The 19,344-nt window shown below is 45.8% G+C and overlaps 1 protein-coding gene across 1 annotated transcript; it reads left to right on the top strand.

The window, feature by feature from the left end:
• The first annotated feature begins 11,607 nt into the window (after window positions 1-11,607).
• ZBTB42 (zinc finger and BTB domain containing 42) lies at window positions 11,608-14,474 on the top strand. Its single transcript, XM_082058079.1, has 2 exons — window positions 11,608-11,626; window positions 12,967-14,474. The coding sequence occupies exon 2, from the start codon at window positions 12,981-12,983 to the stop codon at window positions 14,409-14,411; it is 1,431 nt and encodes a 476-aa protein (XP_081914205.1). The 5' UTR covers window positions 11,608-11,626; window positions 12,967-12,980; the 3' UTR covers window positions 14,412-14,474.
• Window positions 14,475-19,344: the final 4,870 nt, after the last annotated feature.

Genomic DNA, 19,344 nt, shown 5'->3' with positions numbered 1-19,344 from the left:
ATTGTTTTTGGTTTGAAAGAATTTGTTATTTAGATCATCTCAGTAAGTCACTGCCTGGCTTGCTGTTTTGGCTGGTCACAGTGTCACGTTTGAGACTTTGCACCCCCTGCCTCAAGAAACATAATTCTCATAATAATCAGGTGTTTGTTATAGAAGCCTCCAAAGCCAACAGGAGAGAGCCCTGATACTATAAGCCCACTGCTCAGGGTTAGATATGAGGATAATGCTAAAGCAGGGAAAGATGACAAAATCAAATGAAGAAAAAGATCCAATTTCCAAAATTCCACTGGCTATGTTGAGATTTCTCAGCAGCAGCCAGCGTGTTAGGCTGGTTCACACATGTCCTGCCTTGTGTTGGTGCATCCACCTGGCTGCTGTGGCAAGGCCAGTGACAGCAGCACCTGTAAGCATCCCAGTCGTCCCAAGACTCTTCCTGAACAACCATGTCTGATCTTTCTATGAAGGAGCTCAGGCAGAACTGTTTGCTTTTTCACACCAGTCAAGTCACAGGATGGAACAAGGAGGACGATGCTAGAAAAATTGGTGGCCACCACATCTACCTCCATCAGCTCCAACACACGACTTCTGCAACTGATGCCATTAGCAGAGCAAAACCAAGCTTTCTTCCCTGTCTCAACCTAGAGATAATAATGTAAATAAGACCACCCTGGGGCAGACCAAAGATACACTTACTTTGGTGTGTTCTTATCTACTAAGAACACCAGTGATATGGAGGGATGAATGTAAGGATGGTGAGCAAACAGCGATACTTCCCCAGAATATTCTTCACACTGTCAACACTGCATGGCTTTCCAAGCCAAATTCAGTGCATTGTCTTTAACAGCTTTTGGCGAATTTATGTACCATGAAATTTTCTCGTGGTCTTCCAAACCCATGCAGTCTTGGCACCCTGAATATACTCTGCCAACTACAATCCCATAAAGAATCACACCTGTTAATTCATCCTGAACCTGCTGTCTTGCCAAGTTTATCTGCTGTCCCTGGTTCCTGCCCTGGAAGAAAGAGGGAAGGACTGATCTCCGCATGCTCACGGGACCCTGCAGGCTCCTGCCATCCCTCCCTGAGCTGCCTCACACCGAGGCCATGAGAGCTCTGTTGTCCCTCTGTGACCACCCTGAAGCTACATGGGCGTGCAGGTCGACATCCCACCGGTCTGGGCAGAAGTTTGGGATCAGGAATGGTCTCAGACACAAGCTCAAAGGCAGTCTCCTGTCTGGGAAGGTCTTAAGCCTCACCCAGGCACTGTGGCTTGGTCCATCAGTGCCCATGAGGAGCGCAGATGCACAAGTGCGAGGCACCACATGAGCACCAGCAGTGTGGCAGCAGATGGCTCAGCCTGTTCACCAGCCTCTCTATGTGTTCAGACAGACACCAATGTTTTGCAATCATAATTTTTCCACAATATGCCCCACCTTAGATCCTCTTTCTTTCCAGGCTGTAAGGTAAGCAGCCTTAAAAGCAGCTCCAGAAGTGGGCAGAGGCTAAGGAAGAAAGTCCCAGAAAAGACATCCGGGCAGGGAGAGGTGGGAGGGTGGCACATGCCCGCCATGCACCATCACCAGCCTGCCTGAAAAGAGAACTAATATCATTTGTGTGGGATTTTCCTCCCCCTCCCACAGATCAAAAGGACAGCAGCAATGCAATCTGCTGTTTGTGTAGGAAATGTGTCAGAAGAGGGAAGGAGGGGATACACATGGGAACATCTGCTCTAAGAAGCCACTTGAAAATTAACCATTTAGGTCCCGATCCAGGGAGCACCTGCCCAGTGTTAAGACTCAATGACACCAGGACTGTGCATGTTCATGGAGCCTTCTGCAAAGACCTGGAGGAGGATGAGGGTGATGAGCAATTCTTCCTCCTGCTTCCTTGGAGCAGGTTCATGTAGGCAGAGTGGAGCCCGGCCTGGTGCTGCTGGGCATGAAGAACTGTGATCATTCCGAGTCATCACTACTCTACCGAATTCACCAATGATGACCATATATTCAAGACTTAAATGCCAATACCAAACTCCATTTTAACACCTTGGGTCTATATTGCCTTACAATCTGTCTTGTTAATTTTTTATAACCACTTCTTAACAACCTTGCATTTTTTTTTAAATGAAGTTTTAGAGGGTATGATCTTCTTTTGCACACATAACTTGCATTTTTGAAGCTGCTTCTTAATTATATGAAAGTGAACATGCAAGAATCAGTTGAAGATGTGGGAAGTGTTGTGCATGACCAGAGTCACTTATCTCCACCCAGGCACACCTGGACAAGTGCAAGATTTGCAGCTTGGCTCCCTGAGTTGTTGGTGCCAAGAGTACAGCACAGGGGAGACAGGATTCTCCCCTTTATGCATTATTCAGGCTTGAAATGAGGAAGAACCGTTTTTACAATGAGGGTGGTAAAATACTGCTAAAGGTTGCCCAGAGAGGTGGTGGATGCCCCATTCATGGAGACATCCCAGGCCAGGCTGGACGGGGCTCTGAGCAACCTGATGTGGGTGAAGATGTCCTTGCTTATGGCAGGGGTTGGACTAGATGACCTATGAAGGTCCCTTCCAACCCAAACTATTCTATGATTCTTTGATTCTCTATCTCATTTGTCATTTGGGCTTTAAGCACCTAAAACCTCCCCCTCCTGCTCTGCTTGTTTCTCTGTTGCTCTTTCCACTGCAGAAAGTTAAAGGTGGGGGCAGCACATCACGGGTTTTCTCTTCTGTCTGTGACTATTACAGGTGCCCTGGTCACTCACAGATGCCCCTTGCAGCCTTTGCATGAAAACTTGTCACCGAAAAAAAATATTTGGTGGCCTGGCTTTATAACATTGCCAAATGCAAAGATAAGTACAGGGGAGAAAAAAAAAAATAAAAAAAAAATTAAAAGGTTGTATTCTTCTTTGAGTGTATAAAATTAAAAATCTTACATTGTCCCAGTGCAACAGAATCGAGCACAAAAGGGAAAAAACAGCCCCGTGTTGTTCTAGGCCAGGCGCCAAAACAACTTGTGCGAGTTTGTGCTGGCAGCTGCCTTCTCCGGCAGAGGGTCCGCGCTCGGCCCCGGCAGAGTCGTAACCACCGACCCGGCTCCTGGTTCACTGAGTCACCTTCCTGTCAGCCCCCTGCCACCCCGAACCTCCCACGCACTTAAGCAAAGAGTTTTTCTTCTTTATTTATTTGGTGCGTCCAGTAAAATGTGTCCCATGATTGTCGTTTACTGCGCAGGGTGGCGTATGAAAGACTGCTGTCTCTGTGAAAACATCAACCTTAACCCAGTTTTGGACAGAGGCCAACAAATCCTTTACCCACAGAAATACTTTTACACAAGCAGTTAAGTCAACAGGATTCCTTGCATGAGTAAGGGATTGTGGGATTTAGCCTTTACCCATCTTATTTTTCCAGTAAATAAAATGTACTGTTTTCAGCCTCTCTAGAGAACTTCACCATTCTTATCCTTTTGCTGCTCTTCAGGTTTTGCCTATTTCCCCAGAGTTCCCTATCATTTCAAACACTACTTAAGTTGCGATTTCTTTCTTTCCAATCTCTCCTCTATATACATCTCTCTACATTTGCCCATCTTACCTGTAGACATGAGTTAAATCAGCAATCTGATCTCCTAGTTAGGAGACAGAGATTGTTTGGATTTCAGTTTCTGCATCAGAGCCACTCCTCTCCATACTGCTTCTGCATCAAATGTGGCGCTGGAAGAGCTGGGAGGGTTCAGGTGTAACTCCCAATAATCAAAGAAAAAAACAAAATTACTTTTCCCCCATAACTGATCTTAAAAGGACCTCTGCTTTTCTTTTATTTTCTTATAAGTCTGGTCTAAACACGTGTAGTCACAAATCCTCCCCCGTGTTCATCCCTAAGACGCAGCAGAGAGTCTAAGAGTATCCTGATCACCAAGGTGTAGTTTGAACGTTGCTCTGGACTTGAACTGGAGGCTATGTCTGCTTCACTTGGCCGAAAATAAGTACTTAGCCTTTTGGACTATGGAATTAAAGGCAGACATGACCGGCATTACATCACTTTGTGTACGATATTGGCTATACAAACCAAGGTCCTACAGTCACGCAGCCAAATGGACCATCCAGTCACATCCTCAAGTCTGGGTCTTGAAGCTCAGCCAAACTAAGGGAGATATAAAAACCATGGTGTTTTGGCTGACTGCTACTTCTTCTGCAACTCTCCTACTCTGTTTAGTTCTACTTGTAGGTTAGTCCATTTTTTTTTTTTGCTTTTGTGTCAACTTCTGCGAAACCCCTTTGTATACCAAGTGGACAACACTGTCACCAGCAACATTTCCACAACAGTGGTCCATCCATCCCACCCTGCTTTGACCAGGTGACATTGTACAAGTGACCCCCACAGGCCCCTGGCAGGTGATTGCCATTTCAGGTTGTTTCCTTTCACTCATTAACTGGCCCAGGCTGACCTCCAGCCAAGCACAGTCCTGAGTGCCTTTTGGAAGCCTTTTTTTTCCGAATGCTCTTTATTAAGTGTCACCAGGTTTGCCAGACAAGACTGACACTTTGTAAAAGCATCAGGAGTACATCTTAACGAGCTGGTATTTTTTCCCAAGGTTTTGCACTTTTTTTTTTTTTTTTTTCCTGATATCACTACCATACCATTTTGTTTCCAAGAGCAAACTACTGAAAACCTTCTCCTCCATGGTTGCGGGTGGAGCTCAGGCTCCTCACTGCGTTGCAGGATGAACTCAGTAATGCAATAGCCTGGATCTCAAACTGCAGCCTGAACAACCGAAGCTGTGAAGTCTGTCACTTCATTCCACAGTGAAGCTGTGATGCAGGAGCAAAGAGTTCAGTACACAAGTACAGGCTCTGAAGTCAAAACTCTTCCACAGGTAGAGGGGTCTACGTGCAGCTGAATTCAAACCTACTGAGGTTTTGGGGAGTCCCTCCTTACTCCACCTTCACCTGGGTGCTAAGTGCTCATCTCCCCATAGACCCAGCCAGGTGACCGGCTTTAAGTATCCAGTTCTGCAGCCATATTCTGAAGCTTATGTTATTCACCTATTCCAGTGACTCATTAAAACAGGACTTATACTGAGAGTCTAATTAAGACCGAAGTTCCACATTCATTTCCAGAGCAGTAAAAGGCAAGTTATGTAAACTCCCAGCAAGTACTTCTTCTTTTACCAGAGGAAAAAGATAAAAGCATAAAACACATCCATAGGCAAAACAGTAAAGGAGGGGAGCAAACATTTTGGCAGACAGCACATAAGAGAAGGAAGTCTAGAAACATATTTTTATTTGCATTTCTTACATGACGTTTTCTGGACTTCCCCTCCACCTGGAATACATCAGAGGGAAGTGGAGCGACCAGTGTTGTGGCTACTATACAGCCCCAAGGCCAGAGCAGCCCTTTCTGACTAGAAAAATGGTCTGTCTTGTTCTCCCCATCCCCAGTCCCCCATTTTTCTCTTCACTGCCTGAGGCTGGACTGCTCTCAGAGGTGCAGGTTTGGCACTCAGGCTCCCCAAGGAGCTGGGAGCACACTGAGCCCAGCCTCTTTCTGCACAGAGCTCCCAGGCTCACCCCAAAATCCTTCCCATCTAGTGCCACTTCTCCCAGAATCTTCATCCCAGCTTCTCCAACTAGACTCATAGTGTCACCAAAGAAGGGTTGAGGCATGGCCAAGAGGAGGACAGGTGCCCATGCTGAATCACAGAATGGTTGGGGTTGGAAGGGACCTCTGGAGGTCATCTAGTCCAACCCACCTGCTAAAGCAGGTTCATTCAGAGCAGATCACACAGGGATGCGTCCAGGCGAGTTTTGAATGTCTCCAGAGAAGGAGACTCCACAGCCTCTCTGGGCAGCCTGTTCCAGGGATCTGGCACCTCAAAGGAAAGAAGTTTCTCCTCATATTCAGATGGAACCTCCTGTGCTTCAGTCTGTGCCCATTGCCCCTCACCCTATTGTTGGGCACCACTGAAAAGAATCTGATCCCATCCTTTTGACACCCACCCTTGAGATATTTATAATATATATGCTGAAGGGACCTAATATGTTCAAAATTGGTAGTTTCTGCATCTGGAGACAGAAAGACTGATTGTAATGGAAGAAAAAAGGCTTCATGAGCCATGGAGGCAGTTCTAGTCCCAAAGGACAGCACAGGAAGGATACAAGGGTGAGGGAAAAATGCCCAAGGAGGGTAGCAAAGGGAGCTAGATGACATCACTGCAAGCGCTCCAAATTACAGAGGGTCTTGGAGGTGGGTTTTGACTCAGTAGCTGATAAAAGGATAAAGAAATAATAGAGGTGATTGCTGCAGCTATCTGCATGGGTTTAAGAGGGCAGAAGTGGGCATCATTTAGGCCAAGAATAGAGAGATTGTAGCAACGATAGTGTGAACTGTGTGGCACTTAAAAGGTTTTTGTATGGGGAATGGAGAAAAGTGAAACGTTTGAGATTTTATTTTTTTAACCCATACCTGCGATGCTTATTCTTGTTTATATTTGCTTATGCTGGGTTAATTTGGAAAGCGCACGGAAAGGCAAAAATCAAGAGAAGACTGAGATTATAGGCCGCACACATGGGAAAAGATAGAGTCTTTTATGCCCTGAGATTGCCAATTTATCTAATAAAGATCACAACACTTGTCCTATGAATACGTTCAGCCAAGCCCACAAGTCCCAAGAGAGAAACAGATCCTGCTTGAGAAACCTTTTGCAGACAGTGAGATAGGGACACCAAGTCTCTGCCTTACAAAGCTCAGAGTAATGGTTGGAGGTAAAATAAATTTATCCTGAACAAAACATTTTCTGAAGATCTGCTGCTAAACTGGCGCCAGAACATCACTAGTATGAAGGCCTTGATTTTAGGTTATATTTTTGCTTAGCAAGTATTTCCATTGTGAGATTTTTCAGTCCTAATCTAGCAAAACACTTCTACAGTATTTAGCCCTCTTTTCTTCTGGGAGTTACTAAAATAAAGTGCATTGTTAATATGGTGTATTATTCACTTACAAATAGAGCAACGCCAATTAAGAACCTCTTGTTTAATAAGCAAGTAGTAACTCTGCACTAGACCCTACCAGTGTTGCTCAGCTTATCTGAGAATACAGAATACATCAGCTTCTGATTTAAAGAGTTTTGTCTGGGTTGATAAATCTTATGCCTAGTCCCAAAGCAGACACCAATTTTGTCTCTCACTGTCCACACTTATTTACAGTTTCATTGTCATTCTCTACATATCCTGCTACAAACTTCTATACACCTCCTAATTTATAATGTCGGGTCTCAAATTTCCTTCCTGAGAACTGATAAGTAGATAGAACAAATACTAAAAAGGAAATAACTTGCTTTATTGTATTAGATTCTTTTAAAGTAAACTTATATTGTATTCCGAAGGTGTGCAACAAAACACAAACAACATTACAATATGGCTGCCAGGGTGATTAGCAAGGGTGAAAGAGGAAAAAAAAACCTCTGAAAGAAGAGAGTGCGCTTTCTTAATGCCAAATGCAAATTTCCTTCACCACTGCAAACCAAGAAGTATGCTCCCTTAATGGAAAAAAACCAATATTTTTTATTTTCGGCTGAAAACATCCCTTCATTTACCATTTCTAGAAATCCAGAACACGGCAGATTGTAACAAAAACAAGCAGAAGTTGAGGGTTAGGCAAGCTGAGTGAAACTATGGAAGATGAATAACTGAGAGGAGGCTGTCTCCCAGCTGCTGACAAGTACAGGTGTGATATTAAATGCCTGGCTGGTTCGGACAGGGATGTTCCAAGCTCTTGCTGCAGAGTCAAACGTGACCTGTGCCACAGCGGTACATCCGCAGAGTCCTTTGTGCTCTTAATGCATGTCACTAGATTGGTGTTTCCCTATTGATAGCCATGTTACAGCAAATACAAGTTAATATGTAATTTAAATATGTGGCTTAGTGCTATGAGCCTACCCATTTGTGAGGATGATTTGACAGCGGCTCTAGCTGCTACAGTATAGACTCACAAATACTCCAGCACACACAGGGTCTCATTATCAGGGAGAAATCAGCAGGACGGCCATAAAACAAATACGACTCACATAAGCACACTACTCAGGAGACCGTCTGCAATATATGCTCTGATTAATGTCTGGAATGGCAATAGTGCAAGTTAATGCTTCCTTGAGTCTTAGATGACGTGCTTGAAAAGATCTTCGGGAAGGTCATGCCCACTTTTATGACTTGACTACAAACAGAGCAACCCCCCAAATGCTGACCTTGGATTTGACTGCAGGGTAAAGTGCTGGAGTAGATTGCAAATTGGGGAAGATTCGTGGACACGAATGGCAGCTCCTTCTCTTAACACTACAGGGCTCAGCATCATTTGGGGTTAAATTCCTCCCTGTTTCAGAGGAGGGAATGAAGCATTCAGTCCTTCTAATGCCTGCTGCTGTCTGCATGGGATAAATCAACCTTTGGAAAAGTGTGGAAGAACTTCTACAAATAAACCTCACTATGACCAATGCACTGCAAGTATCTTCAATTCTGCAAGTATCAAGCAATCTTTGGCCTTGACTGTCTCTCTGAAATGTAACTGGATACCACAAAGAAGATGCCCTACAGAAAAAAAAAAGGAACATAAAAGCATCGAAATCATGTAGAAACAAACACAAAGAGGCTTCTGCCCAGTGCAGTGAGAGAGAAAAACTATTAAATCACATGAAAAACCTGTTGCTACCACTTCTGCATTTGGCCAACAAAGAGGGCTAGAGAGGCCCCACTCGGTAAATATATACTCTTGTTGGATCAAAGGGGTAGGAATGGAAGAGAGTCCTCAGGCTTTATGGACCTGATCCAGTTGGTTTTTCTACTAATTTCTGCGGGCTTTGGCTGGTCGCCAGGCAGCATAAACAACCAGGAGCAGGGCTAGCCTTGCTTGGCAAACGAGAGCCCTGCCAGCACCACTGGTTTTTGCTCTCCCTGCCCTAAACCCAGGCTTTCTGTTCAACTCCAGAAGGCTCCACAGCAAAAAGCTTGCTGGCACCCTAAAGAGTTTTAGCTGGACCCAGGAACGCACGTGGCCGTAGAAGGATGCCCAACATGGTGGCTCCCAATGTCTTTCATTAGTCCCGTTCACGTTCAGCTGCCTTCACGTTTGGCAGCGTGACGGTCGTGATCTCCCCAGAGCACGGACACTGGTCGGAGAGTTTCCTATCAGCCAAGCAGCTGCTGCCTGGCTCCCTTCCCTCGGGGAAGGACTGAAAATGGAGCCTCTTCTGGGCTTGTGGTGGGGAGCCTGCTGCCTGCAAAGGGCTCGGGGGCCAGAGCGATGAAAGCAGACGGTTTACTTACCACGTTGTGCTTTCCCGAGGGCCTTCAGCAACGCAGGAGCTCTCGGAATAAAGTTTCTGGGGCAGTTCTTCCTGTTGCCTTGCCTCCAGTAATCACTTCGGGCTTGTTTACATTAGAGAGTTGTACTACCAGTATTTTATACAACCGTAGTTAAATCAGTACAACACCTGTATTGTACCCGTCGTTGCCTTGGTGTGAAAGCAAGTATAGTATTTCTGAGTTTTTAAACAGCAAGCAAACAGTGCACAAAATGGATACCTAGAGAAAATGAGAATGCTGTTGCATTTTCTGACATTTCAGACTCAGTAATGACCACAGACTTACTGTAAAATTGTAATTGATTTACTAAGAGACTGCTAGATTGTAGACAATTATTCCTAGCTTACAGAACCCAAACAAGAATTAAAACATCAGTTCTTCTTCCATCTTATTATTTCTCCTCTTATTATCAAAGGGGAGGGGGGAAAAAAGTAACAATTAATTACACAAAATAAAGGATATCTGCCAAGCACCATAATTCATATGAGAGACTGCCTAACATTTCCAGTGTACAAAGACAGCAAAACTCTAGAAGTCAACACATTCACAGAGTAACTTAATGAAAACTGCACTTGCACTTTGGGGAAGAAATTGCTCCACTTTTGGTAGAGCCTGGCTCCCACAGGCTGCAACTGTGGGATAATAGTCTTCAAAAGGACAGAGAGCTCCTGTTTCCCAGTCATGTCAGTGATTGTGGGCAAATAGATAAAGCTCTAGGCTTTACTGAACGGTGACAGATTTAACCCCAAGACCTTTAACTCTTTCGCTGGAGCTGCGTAGCTCCACATTCTTGGCTGGAGCTTCCCGATTTGAACACTATGGATGATATTATTACCAAATACTAGGGAAGAGCTTTGTGACAATGAAGTCATTAATGCTCAAAAACCACCGAAATATGCTGGCATTCCCTGCAATGGAGTTAAATAGTTGAGAGAAAAGCAGCGTCGGCAATGTAGACCCTGACTTCTCTGACAAAGCCTACACATAAAATACCAACAGACTGGGTTAAATTAGTAACAAATACAGCAAGCAATAAAACTGATGTTTTAAGGTGCTAATGCTATCACTGTGCATTGGAAAAGACATACATTTAAAAAAATATTTAAAAGTTGCTATCCTGCAGATATTCTAATCTAGACAAGTCAGTCTAGCGGAAGGAAGAGAAAGGAGTTCCCTGCTTTACTTATTGGACCCTAAAGTACAGGCTGGAGACCCAAATCGGCACCATGCAGGGTGTCTGCACAGGAGCTCTGAGGTGACCCCAGTGCTCCACTCCTCCCTCCACTCACCGAACCCTAATAGCACTCTCAAACTCAACCTTTTTTCGTTTCAAGGGCACCAAAGCCCCTAAACATCAACCTGGACCCTGTGCCCAAATCCAACGCTTCAACCCTGCAGTCACCTCTGCCTGCTCTCCTGGCGCTGCTGCAGCTCGGGGGCTCCCGGGACACCCCATGGCAGCGATATTCCCCCTTCCAGCGGGGCGATGGCAGCACCCAGGGCTGCAGCAGCCGGAGTTTTGCAGCAGATTTCGGCAGCGGCCGGGTCTGCCCAGAAGCGCTGCGGTGGGAACTCCGGCTTCGCGCTTCTACGCTCCCCCCACCCCGAAAGGCGCTCACTTTTGATGGGATTACAGCTAATTAAAATTTAAAATTCAAATTAACTATCGAAAAGGTCATCTTGAAAAATCCGTAGGCATCTGGTATTTATCAGCTGACACGCAACCAAAGATGAATCCGGGGAGCGCCTCTGTTCTCGCCCCATCCCTGCCGCGGGGCAGGCGCCGCGCAACTCCCGCTGCCGCGCTCCCCTCCCGTTTCCCCCTGGCCCTCCGCGGGTGCGGAGGCAGCTCTGCCACCGGCTGGGCAGCCCACCCCGCCGCCCATCCGCGGCACGTCGGGCTGCAGCGGGCGGGCGTGCGCGCCCTCTCCGCGGCGGCGCAGCGGAGTTGGAAGCGGGACGGCGGCGCTGCCAATGCAGCGGCCAAGAGGGGAGGAGGAGGAGGAGGAAGGGGAGGAGGAGAAGGACGGGGGGGAGGGCGCAGCCGGCAGTGCGCACCGGCCGCCGCCGGCGGGGCTGGCCGGGGCGGCGGGGGCTATTGTGTGCACCAGACGGGGACACACACACGCACACACACTCACACCCGCGGCTCGGAGGGAAAGTATCGCGAGAGCGGCCGGCTAACAACCTGCTCCACAACACCGCCGCGCCGCCGGCCCCGCGCCGCACCCGCGGAGCGCCGCGCACATGCGGACGCCGAGCCCCGCCGCCGCAAGACGGTAAGTACGCGGTGGGGCGGCCGGGAGGGTCAAAGCCACCACCGCTGCCTTTCCCTCCGGCAAAGTCCTCCCTGCAAAGTTGGGGAGCGCGGCTGCAAAGCTGGGGGTGGGGGGGTGCTCCGAAAAGCGGCTCCGCGGTAACACCCCCCACCCAGCGCTGCGCGGAGCCGGGCGCCCGCGAAGGTCACCGCGGCGGGCTGCGGGGAGCAACTTTGCAGAGGGAGGTGGGGTCCGGGGTGGGGGGGAGTATGTGGGGGGGGCGGGCTCGGGGCAAGTTTGTGGGATTTAATCGCGGGCTATAAATGGGGCTGCTGGAACTTTAAAAGGCAGCAAGCTGTGGTTGGCTGGTAGCGAGATTTGGAGTAACATATGGCATTAAAAGGCGCACAGCTGGAGGTAGCATTTCCATCGCAGTGAAGTCAGAGCAGCTGACTCTCCAGCTTGCGGTGTAATTAGCAAACCGAGCACTCCTCCTTCCCTCCCTCTCTCCCTCCCGCCTCTCGCCCTCCCTCCCGCCGCGCCTCGCTCGCACTCGCACCCGCGCTCCCTCCTGCCCGCCCGGCTCCGCGCCCGCGGCCGGCTCCGCCGCGCCCCGCGGGAAGGTAAGCGCCCGGCCGCGCAGGTAGCCGGCTGCAGCCTCAGCCCTGCCCTCTCCCTGTCCTTACGCCGCTTATTTTCCTCCTTGGCTTTTAATAACTTCAAGGGAAACTTTTTCCCTTTATTTCCACCCCCCTCCCGTTGCCCCCTTTCCCGCATGCGGGGCCACTTCTCCCCACCCTGCTCCCTCCCCACCCTGCTCCTTTCCTGCAAAAAACGCCGCTTCCCCAGCGCCAGCCGCGGCTGTTTTGTTGTGATTCGGTGCATAACGACTGAGGATAAAGTTTAAATGTGCATGTGTGTATGTGCGTGACGTGGGTAATATGCTTTATTAGAAGATGCCCCGAGTTAGCATTGCTGGGAAGACAGCCTGGGAGTTTATGCTTTTTTTTTTGTGTGTGTGTGTATGTGTGCGCTTTCCACCTCTTAATTTTACTAAAGTGCTTAGTGGCAGAAACAAAGGTTGGAGGGGCTGCTGCTTTACTAGCTTTTGTTTACTTACAATCAAGTTTTTCCTGTTTGGAGCAGGTGCGAAAGGATGAGAAGCATGTTGTGTTGTGTTGGTTTTTTTTTTTTTTTACCTCCCCCCCCCCCCCCAATAAAACTATTACAGACAATTAACAGTAAATGTTATCTCCAAGGCTGTTTCTTTGGCTTGTGTTACCAAAAAGCCGATCTGTTTGTTACAGCTGCTAGGAGGCTTTAGTTTACAGTAGCATTCAAGTTTTTCCTGTTTTGAACAGGTTATGAAGGAAGAATGGAGTTTCCAGACCATAGCCGCCAGTTGCTGCAGTGTCTGAGTCAGCAGCGTCACCAGGGCTTCCTGTGTGACTGTACTGTTTTAGTTGGAGAAGCTCAATTCAGAGCTCACAGAGCCGTTCTCGCCTCTTGCAGCATGTACTTCCATCTTTTCTACAGGGACCAGTTAGACAAAAGGGATATTGTGCATCTGAACAGTGACATTGTCACAGCCCCTGCCTTCAGCCTGCTGCTCGAATTCATGTACGAGGGAAAGCTGGAATTCAACAGTCTCCCGGTGGAAGATGTGCTGGCTGCGGCTAGCTACCTTCACATGTATGACATTGTGAAAGTCTGCAAGGGCAAGTTGAAAGATAAAGAATTATGTTTGGAAGAGAAGATTAATGACGAGGCGGCTGGTTTGGAGAAAGCGGAGCATTTTCTAGACGCCGGAGTGCCCCTGGTCCACGAGTTTGACCCAGGAAACAAACAAAAATTCAGCGTTGCAGAATATGAGAGAGCAGCAGGCAAAGAAAAGGTCAGCAGTCACCCTGCCTGGTCCTCTGATCATATAAGTGTCAGCTCTGTGCCGACAGAGGCAGAACCGTGCGCTGCAGCAGCTGGAAAAACAAAGGCTAATGTCAATAGTTCCACAGGACCTTTGTCCCAAAGGTCTGTTAACCATCCCCTGGCTTCGAGTGATGTGGACTGTGCGCTGGATTTGTCTTTCAAGCCCGTGCCGGGGAGAGATTCCTTACACCCCTCCTATGTCTTTGGACAGCTGGCTTCCGACAGCCAGCAGCAGGGTACCGAGCCACTTGTTAAAGATGAACAAGACTTGCTGTCAGATCAGGAGGACGGCGAAGCCAGGAGTCCGGAGAGTCAGCATTTTGGGAATTCAGCCAAAAGCCTAGTGACAGGGTTAGGACACATGTTCGCGGGGAATGGCAGCTCTCATGCCCGAGAGGAGGATATAGATCAAGAGCGAGATGAGAGCGAGGACGACATGGATTCGTCGGACATCTCCTCCTCGGGTGTCCTCGTGCCTCCTGGGCATATCTGCATTTGCCCCCTCTGTAGCAAGGTGTTCCCGAGCCCCCACATCCTTCAGCTGCACCTGAGCTCTCACTTTCGCGACAAGGACGGCTCGCGGACCCGCCTGTCCCCCGATGGGTCCGTCCCCACTTGTACCCTCTGCGGAAAGACTTTTTCTTGCATGTACACGTTAAAGAGGCACGAGAGGACTCACTCGGGGGAGAAGCCCTACACCTGCGGCCAGTGCGGCAAGAGCTTCCAGTATTCCCACAACCTCAGCCGCCACGCGGTGGTGCACACCAGGGAGAAACCCCACGGGTGCAAGTGGTGCGAGAGACGCTTCACGCAGTCTGGGGATTTGTACAGACACATCCGCAAATTTCATTGTGGCCTTGTAAAGTCCTTGGTTGTTTGAGACGCTTCATTTTTTTTTTTTTATTATTTTTATTCCCTCCCTGCCCCCCCGCCCACCCCATTTTAAAACAAACCAGGAAAATAAGGCAGCATCTGAATTTTATTTCCCCGCCCTCCTTTATTTTATTTTGTTGATATTCACTTCAGGTGTACCATCTTAAAAAGATGCAGAGGTATACACTCCAGAGGCCTTTTAATGCAATTCTTCCACCTCCCCATCTCCTCAGTTCCCCTGCTGTCCTCCCTTCTTGGCCCTGTCCTTTAGGTCTTCTCTTGCGCACCCATGTTACATTATTAATGTGAAATGATCTAAGTAATTCTGCAGTGATTTAGCATCTGTTTTCATGCTGGAAGTATGTGCTTCATGGTCAGGGTTGGTGTTTTTATTTTTTTTTTTTTTTTTTCAGTTTCAAAAAAGATTATCAGCAAATTCCGGAGAAAAATTTGGATTCCATTAAGCTCCCCTAATGCTCTCTGCGTGTTGCATAGAAACATCCAAAGAGATGAACTATGATTTAAATACATTTCAGTGTAGAGAAACTTGTCTGCATATCGCAGAGCAAGCAGCCGTACTCTTATTTTCTAGGGCTAGACAAGCCTTTAAATTAGTCCCAGTTGTAAAAGGGTTGAGGATTCCTGGCTGCATCTTTGGTACTGGTCATTTCTTACTCTTTTTAGTGTTAGAATAGTTCTGCAAGTGGTCCTGAACTCTGAATGAGAAGTTCTTGCCTTGGGACTTGACTTAAATTTTCCCTTCCCATCCATCCTCATGTGTGGGCTGACCTACTGAAAAGCTGCTTTTGAGCATGAAACATGGATGGAAAAACTCTTTCTGTCTGCGCTGTGTTCACTCCTGAAATGTTGAAGAATGTGTGGTAGGACATATGAAAAATCATGAGATACATTAGTATCTTCATTCCCATATTGATGCCCAGGGGCTGATCCTGTTCCCCTTGGTGGAGGGACAACAGCAGCCCTAAACAACTAAATAACCCCACCTTGATATCAGGCTCCTGGACAGTCTTATAACTAATGCGACGTGTTAGGAGATACCCTGCTATCTGGTCCAAAAGGTTTGCTGCTACGCTAAAATCAGCAGCTCGGAATTTTAGTTTATTCTCTATGAAGTTGGTAATTCCCTCTGGACCAAATTCTGTGCAATTGTTGGTGTTTTGAAGGGGCAGGATGAAGATAAACTGCTGGAGGGAAAACATGGCCCAACTTTTTCCCCATGTCCCACCTTTTCAGGGGCTTGGGGGTATTTCTAGGTGTTTTTTTAGTTTGTTTGTAAACTGAGGCTGCCTGTAACTATAACAAGTTTTACTCCAAATAACACAATTACTTGCCTAATAGAGCATCCTTTGGTCTGTGCATGTCAATAAATATCAGATTATTCCCTTCCAGCCAAATTACCCATTCATGGTACATGTACACAGGACTGAAATATAATAATAATAATAATATCTGAGGGTTTTGCATGTCATTCTGCTGCGTTAACGTTGCTTCACCAGCTTTCCTGACACTCCTGGAGTTGTTTTATGAAACTTAAGTGTTTATTTTAAAATTAATTTGAAGCACTGAGTTAGATTATTTTTTAAAGTTGTGCTTAAAATACTGTAATTCATCTTATGAAGAAAATAATTCCCAATGCCTTCCCCCTCTGGTCCAAAAACTGAGCACTACCTACATAAATAATATGGGATTTCTTTTTTTTAAAAATAAGTTCCTGCTCTTTTAGGAAAATCAGGATCTACTTGTTACAGCATCCTCTTATTATTCATCTCTTAAACTATGAATGTACATGTAATGTGAAATTTTGCTTCTATTTATAGTTTTGAGGTTTTTTGTTTTCGGTCTAATTTTCCGACTGTAAAATATTTTTGCTGAACCTGTTACATATGAAAGTTGTGGGAGAGTACTGTATCTTGAACATAAGTGGCTTTGGTACTGTGGTCTTATTTTACTTAATCAGTTTTTTCTTCCTTTTTTTTTTGTTTCTTTTTGCTGTGATTGGAAATAGCACTGAACAAAATCTACTAAAATTAAGTTATTTTTCTTTCTACTAAAATTAAGTTATTTTTTTTCTCCTGAAGATACTTGATATAGTATTTATTAGATTTTTTTTTTTTGAAGTGGGATTATTACTGTTAATCTATTTCAAAACTAGTTAATTTACACTTCACTTTAAATTTTATAACAATGGGTTTTGCATGTTGAACAACATGTAAAGAGTTTAAAGTAGAGTCAGCATTACTGAAGCTGGTAATCTTAATTTTGCATTCTTGTGACACTTTTTTTGCATTTCAGTCTTCAATTACTGTTTTTTTTGTTTTGTTTTGTTTTGTAATTTTTTTGTTTTTGTTTTTTTTTTAAGATCATAAAATAGGATGTGCCATAAGAACATCATTAGTGTATGGAGCAGGGAAACGTTGAAACAAGTTTGTGTTTGATCTTAGTATAGAGATAATTCATTAAACTGATGCTATGAGCATGGTCTGTACTGCGGTGAATATGGGGCAAAAGTTTTTTTTTAAAAAACAACAACAACAAAAAGACTTTCTCATTCTTGACTACACCATGAACATGCTGTTCTCATAGTCTGGTATTTGTGTTCCTGCTCCTCATAGCTTGAATTTCTAAAGTAAAAAAAAAAAATGTTTGCACTTATTTTTGTTCTTAAGGTGACTTTTTTTTGGCTGTCTCTCTGTGTGTCTCTCTTATTTTTAAGTTGCAATAGCTCAGAGCATGTTTTCAAAATGGTTCATGACTCTACAGAGAAGTACTGAAAACATTGCACACTTACGCTCGTCTCTTTAAAACCTATTTCACTGTGGGGCGGTTGCCGTCTCTGTAGGGGATGGTCCTGCTCTGCATTTTAAACACTGGATTTGTCTTCTACTACAAACAAATACTGTGAAGTTAATGTACAAAAAAAAAAAAAAAAAGAAAAGAAAAAAATTGATATTTTAAATTGTTTTTAATCTTGGTGCAGTTCAGATTAAATATGTATATTTAAAGACACTAATTTTTGTGGGAGAGTTTTATAGTATACAGTATGTAGAAAAGCTATTGGAATGGAATATATTTTATAAAAACGTTCTATCACTGTTTTATAGTGAACTATTTTTTCTTCAGTGTTAGTGTAATACTGTTAGTCTAGATACGACAATCGCAGGAAGAGTGATTCAGGCTACTGTTAGTGCTTAGTTTTGCGTGGAGTTCTGTTTGCAACTGTGTTGGTATGTGCTGTACAATGTGACAATCGTGACTAGGATTGTTGTCTTTATAAATTTGCAGAAAATAAAACGTGCTAGAGTTGTAAGCTTGAGCCTCTTCCTCCTCCCCCCTTTAGCAGAAGGGGTGTGGTGTTTGGGTTTTTTATTATTATTAATTATTTTATTATTAATCTCTAACAGGTGGCTGTGCTGCTTTCTAATGGTTATTATTATATACTCTAATAATTCTTTTGTTTTCAGGGCCACGTGGAGCTTTAGACATGTGAGGAGCTGCCATGTCTCAGTCAGAGCCTGACCGGGTGTTTCGTTAGTGGGCAGGACTAAACCCCGCAGCACTTCTGCATTTTAACCAGGGTATCAAGAAGGTTTAAATGAGCTCAACTTAGCCTCTGATGCCCTGAGCCAGCTTAGGACCAGCCCAGCCTGACGCCTGACCACAGCCACGTCGGTGAACTTGCATTAAGGGGTTCTCTTAAGCGCTGAATCTCTCCCAGGCTTGGGAGAGCTGAGGTCTGACCCAACTCCCGCTAATGTCCTCCTTAAAACTTGGGTTGGGTTTAGCAGGAGCTGGGATTAGGAGGAAGAAGGTGTGAGCTGTGTATGCCAGCTGCTGCTCAGGGGAGGAAAATAAGCTGGTGGGTAGGTTTGCACCTGTACTACGTGCATTGCATCTTATATTTCTTAATGATTTGGAGACGAAGGATCCTGGCAGAATCAGACAGCATTGAAATGGTTGAGGGATGGGCAAATTACAGTTAATGCTGGTGTGTAGGCACAACTGTCTCTCCTGCTATCATGTAGCTGCTTTTTTGCAATCATCTCAAAACAGGCAGGTATTTTTCGCATTGGAGCATGTGTCCTGCCTTGCGGAGCTTCTGCCTCCATCCTTACCTGTGGGGAAGGCAGAGAGCTGTTGGGGGTGGGCCATGGTCCTGTTCCAATGTGGTGAAGTCTTAGAAACAATATTTATTTATTTTTATTTCTACCATTGGTGGGGGTGGGTGTCCCTGCAGCTGCTTATTTGTGGTACTCTGTTTTCAGTCTTTCCTGCTGTTGCGGATGTATGGAAGAAGATTCAAAGGTGTTTCCCCTACTCAAAAAAACCAAAACCAACTATATGTGTCCAAATCTGGGTGCCGTGCTAGGGAATGGGGATGCAAAAGCCTTTTCTTTGAGGGAGGGGTTGCTCAGAAAGAAGCAAGCTGGAAGCTAAACCTGGGAGGTGGATGGCTTGCAAACAGGCTATAAATAACTGTGAGTAGATTGAGAGCAGCCCACATCTAGTCTGGCATGGGCATGCTGTGCCCATTTTCTTTGTTGATAGCAATTGCTAATGTGAATTCTGGCACTCCAAATCCTGATGCCTGTTGTTCTGATAACATAATTAAATCTTAGGAATGTGAAATATAAAAAGCTTTGAGGAGAAAACAGGCCACTAAGGGGATACTGGTAATGAGGGGGGTGTGGGGTGCGTATGTACTGAATAAGCAATAGGGTCCCTCTGGTCAACTCGTGGGTACACTGGGCCCAATCCTGCCCTTCCCTATGGGAAAGGGAATGACCCCTGGGGGCATCTGCTGTCCTAACCCCAGGCTGCAAGGGCTGTCATCTTTCAGGAGCACAGCACGTAATGGGCTCCTTAGGTTGGCAAGGGTCAGTCTTACCAATGCCAGCAGCTTGGGTTCTTGCTGCCCTTGC

This window comes from Streptopelia decaocto, assembly GCF_964273445.1.
Source record: "Streptopelia decaocto genome assembly, chromosome: 7".
Lineage (NCBI taxonomy): Eukaryota > Metazoa > Chordata > Aves > Columbiformes > Columbidae > Streptopelia > Streptopelia decaocto.
The sequence above is the reverse complement of the archived record's forward strand: the minus strand, read 5'-3'. Positions and strand labels throughout refer to the sequence as shown.

What these genes read in the sequence shown, in the direction of transcription:
- ZBTB42 (XM_082058079.1), top strand. Translation starts at nt 12,981, where the DNA reads ATGGAGTTTCCAGACCATAGCCGCCAGTTGCTGCAGTGTCTGAGTCAG.